Here is a 4594-nt window from a genome sequence, read left to right on the forward strand (position 1 = left end):
ACAGCTCTCCCTGGCAAGTCCTATAGCATTTGCATGAGAGGGTTGAGTTGGTGGAGGTGGTGCTCACCAGTGACGCTTGTGGAAGGAGACCCTATTCCCGAGAGTAAGGAGACCAAGGCAAGAACGAAGGAAGCGAAACACGTTGGGAAGTGGCGACAATGAAGGGACATCCAAACCAAAGCAACTAATACGGGCTCGCCTAGTAGGTAGACACCGGGCTCAAGCATTGTTCCCGGTCGCGATGGACCAGGAGTCAGCATTTCCTGTGAGCCTAGAGTTTTATGAGATATATCATATACGGTACTTTGTGTCTTTCTGAAGGAAAACAAAAAAAATGTCACATGGTGTTTCTTAATCTTAATTTGGCAAAAGAATGCCAGTATTGTCTTTTTTTGTCATTCTAACTAAATAATATTGTAGGAAAAGAAAAGGTGAGCGAGAATTATTTTTTTTGAACTGGTGAGGAAATTATTGTTGCGGGCAATGGAAAAGGTGTCGATAGAGCGAGACGCGTTCAACCGACGCGACCCGTACAACACAAGCGCTGGCTCTCCACCCTCGCGTCGCTTAAATACGACGCCGCAGGCCCCAACGCCTGGCCACTCTCTCCCCCTTCTCTCTCGCGACCTCCTGTTTCCGCCCACCTTCTCCGGCTCCGGCGCCGGCGAACCAATCGCGGATCGAGCGATTCCTCCGATCAGGTGACCGACCCGCCTCCCTGGATCCACCCTCTCCCCCTCCCTCCCTCCCCTTTGCGGGCGCGCTCCTCCATTCGCGAGATCCGTCCGTTCTGTCGGCGGATCACGCCGTGCGGGTCGCCGGTTCGGTAGATCTCGTAGGGATCCATGGCCATTCCCGCGCCGACGCCTCCTCGGCGCGCGGTGGATCCGCATGCGGATCCCGTGCCCGGCGCGTAGATCGCGGGGCCGGGCGCATGGCGATCGGTGATCCCGCGGCCGTTCGGTTGGGGCCCGGATCTGGCGCGCCGCGTTTAGATCTAGCGAAATGGGATGCCGTCTGACGCGCGGGGATCGTGATTCTGTGTTGCAGGAGAGGCGAGCCGGGAGGAAGAGCACCTACGCGGGAGGAGACGAGATGGGGCTCACGTTCACCAAGCTGTTCAGCCGCCTGTTCGCCAAGAAGGAGATGCGGATCCTGATGGTGGGTCTCGACGCCGCCGGAAAGACCACCATCCTCTACAAGCTCAAGCTCGGGGAGATCGTCACCACCATCCCCACCATCGGTGAGCACCGGTCCCGCGCGCATCGCGTGATGCGTGCCTATTTATTCATTCGTACCAAGTTGTTGCTTATATTGGGAATCTGTAGCGGAACATGCAAGTGCTTGGCAATGTGATCCCAGCCGGTGCTATTTTGAAACGCAAGTTTGGCAAAATAACTGCTAGAATATCAATATGAAGCTATTAATGGGTAGGTAGTTGGATGATCTAAAAAATGGTTAGGTAGTTTTTGTTCATTAGGATCATCGTGCAGGTCACGGGTAGTGCACTTATGTTCATAGAGATATATATTGACATAACGACAGACAAGTCTCAGATTTACCGGTTGTTGCATTTCTTTCTTATAACCATATAAACTTAAGAAAATCGGTCCTGAGCTAGATGTCCTTTGGCGAAGTTCCAGTTACTTTGGTATGGTCAAGTTTCCCTTTAAACAAATGCCTACATGCCAATAGGAAGTCATTGATAGTAAAAAACAAATGCCTAGATGCCAACAGGAAGTCATTGATAGTAACGCTCATGCAGTTTTGGAGCATCCAGTGAGTAATTAAAGCCACTACAACCAGCTACCTACCCTATCTCAAAGTACACTGAAGTTGACTTAATATTGCCTTTTGTAAATCGACTGCTTGCTTCATATGTCATTGGATGATATTATGTGCCAGTATAATATCCTCGTGTGCATTTAATGGATTGTGCTAAAAGGCAAGACCATCTTGTTCTTTCATGCAAATTATATTATACTATAGGTCAGATTTGGACGTTTGTTCATGTTCTCTCCGTTTTTCATGCAAATTATATTATACTATAGGTCAGATTTGGACATTTGTTAATCTGCAACACATGTTCTCTCCGTTTTTCTCAGAATTGTCTTTCCTCCGAATACAGGGTTCAATGTTGAAACTGTGGAGTACAAGAACATCAGCTTCACTGTCTGGGATGTCGGGGGTCAGGACAAGGTACATAAATAACATACTATGCACCTTGAAAGTTGGAACTGAATTGTTTTTATAGTACCTGCAATGTATGATGTACTAGTATCTCACATCTAATTTGTAATACACTATGGAACAATATAGAGCTCGTATCTCCCTTCTCTGGATTTGTCACGCATCTTTTGTAAAATGGATTATAATGTTTACCATGTTTGTAAAAACAGATCAGGCCACTGTGGAGGCATTACTTCCAGAACACACAGGGTCTCATCTTTGTTGTGGACAGCAACGATAGGGACCGTGTTGTTGAAGCAAGGGATGAGCTCCACAGGATGCTGAATGAGGTAAATTCTTACTCTACGCAATGGGTCCTATCTGCATTACTTGTTGGACTTTATCCTGGCGATTTCGAGTGCTCACAGTTCACATGTTCACTGGTTGCAGGATGAGTTACGTGATGCTGTGCTGCTTGTGTTTGCTAACAAGCAAGATCTTCCAAATGCCATGAATGCTGCTGAGATCACTGATAAGCTTGGCCTGCACTCCCTTCGCCAGCGACACTGGTAACCATGCGCAGACTTCCATTGCTTGTCTTTTCTGTATTTTAAGATATATATGACCGTCATCCTTGTCATTATAACTGGCTCATTCCCCCCAACCAACACATATAATTTTACAGTATTTGTGTGAAGAAAATGAAATTGATCTGCTGCCCTTTGGCTTGGTAATGCATATTGTTTAAGTAACTAGTCAATGTGTACGTGCAATGCACGTTAATTTGGTAGTATATTAAGTGCATGCGGATATTAAGTAGGATATTATTTGCGTGTTATTATGTGATTAGTACTATATTTGGCATGAAATTAACTGCACGCTAAACGTGTTGAGCGCTTGACATTGAAGCAGTCTAGGTCGTTGGATTGACATGATTTGAAGGCCGAGATTAATTGGATCTGCCCCTTTGGGTCTTTTTATATTGGTATAGATACAGCAGACAACTTAATAAATTGTTGTTGTTGTTGTTGTTGCTTGCAGGTACATCCAGAGCACTTGTGCTACAACAGGGGAGGGACTGTATGAAGGCCTGGACTGGCTGTCCAGCAACATTGCCAGCAAGGTATGCATAAACTTCCCTTCTCAGTTGTCTGCAAAACTTCCTTCTCTAAAAGGCAATATGAGCAATCTCCATCTGCAAAACTTCCTTCTCTAAAAGGCAATATGAGCAATCTCCATCTGCAAAATCTAAGATAGACTTGTTTGTCGGTTCATTAATGCCATCCATTTTGAACGTGTCCTTGCAGTCCTAAATTTTCGTCAAGATTTTGAAGGAGCTAGGAGCGCTTTGGATGGACGATTGAATCACCGGGTACCTAGGGATTGTGTTGGGATGGGATGGTGCTATGCTATTCCCGTATGTACTGTGTATTTTCCTGAGATCAACAGTTACTGAGCCAGCTCCGGCTGTGGTTTCACTGTCATACTATTGTTTTATTGTATTTTGAGCCCTAAGATGTTTCTGAAGTAAACAGCTAAAGAGAGTCCTGTTCAATTTCGTAATAAGTGTTCAAGCATTTATCTATCTATCTATCTATCTATGCCTGTATATATTCAGCACTGCTCCACTTTTATTTGCGCATTTGTTCGTAGCACTTGGGAAAGAAGAAAGTAGGATATGCTTTTTTGACGAGGATAAGCATGGAGCTGCTCAAAGGCACACCTCAGAAAGAGCAGATCAGATGGCAAGACGAGAAGGTCCCTTGTGCGATCAACATGACCGACTATACAGCGCCTGCCTGCCATTGCGACACCCAAGGGCTTGTTCTCTGTTAAGTCGGCATACAAAGTTATCATCAGGTGCGGGTTGGAAGGAGAAAGTTAGGAGCTTGATCTGGAAAAAGAACCGCCCAGGGAGGGATAGCGCATCATTGGATGTGGCGAAACAACATCCCTCGCGTCGCGAGGCGGCGGTGTGGAACTTTGATAATAGATGCGCTCGCGTGCGGCCACAAGGGGATAACTTGCCGGAGCAAACGAGGATGCGCACCATCTGCCTGTTAATGGAGCTGGTGGACTGAGCGGAACAAGCGACACGGGGAACAGGCGCCTGAATGGTGAATGCCAACGAGTTCACCTTCCAGCTCTCGGGGGGAATGGGCGGAAAGTTACCCCACACACTTGACAAAGATTTTGGAATGGGTAGTGGACCTTTCACAATTTGCAATGATAACACACTTTCATATTGCAATTGCATGGAGGGCTTCACCATAACATCCCCAAAAGATTGGGAGTAGAAGATAATATAAGACGTTTTTTTGACACTACACTACATTATGGGTCAGAGGGAGTAGAAGATAGAATCACTGGGTGCTCGAGAAATATTTCCTTAGACTGCATTAGCAACAAAAGCACAACTCAGACC

The 4594-nt window shown here is 46.2% G+C and overlaps 1 protein-coding gene across 1 annotated transcript; it reads left to right on the plus strand.

The window, feature by feature from the left end:
- The first annotated feature begins 513 nt into the window (after positions 1–513).
- On the plus strand, positions 514–3727 carry LOC543361 (ADP-ribosylation factor). The gene is made up of 7 exons (XM_044543921.1): positions 514–701; positions 1051–1243; positions 2129–2199; positions 2400–2519; positions 2620–2738; positions 3211–3292; positions 3477–3727. The coding sequence occupies exons 2-7, from the start codon at positions 1096–1098 to the stop codon at positions 3480–3482; spliced, it is 546 nt and encodes a 181-aa protein (XP_044399856.1). The 5' UTR covers positions 514–701; positions 1051–1095; the 3' UTR covers positions 3483–3727.
- The last annotated feature ends 867 nt before the right edge of the window (positions 3728–4594 follow it).

The sequence above is a fragment of the Triticum aestivum genome, chromosome 5D, assembly GCF_018294505.1.
Source record: "Triticum aestivum cultivar Chinese Spring chromosome 5D, IWGSC CS RefSeq v2.1, whole genome shotgun sequence".
Taxonomy (NCBI): domain Eukaryota; kingdom Viridiplantae; phylum Streptophyta; class Magnoliopsida; order Poales; family Poaceae; genus Triticum; species Triticum aestivum.

Excerpts from the sequence above, each read along its gene's own strand:
- LOC543361 (XM_044543921.1), top strand. The coding sequence starts at position 1,096 with ATGGGGCTCACGTTCACCAAGCTGTTCAGCCGCCTGTTCGCCAAGAAG. Across the intron at positions 1,244-2,128 it reads CACCACCATCCCCACCATCG|GGTTCAATGTTGAAACTGTG; the intron begins GTGAGCACCGGT and ends CTCCGAATACAG. Across the intron at positions 2,520-2,619 it reads TCCACAGGATGCTGAATGAG|GATGAGTTACGTGATGCTGT; the intron begins GTAAATTCTTAC and ends CACTGGTTGCAG.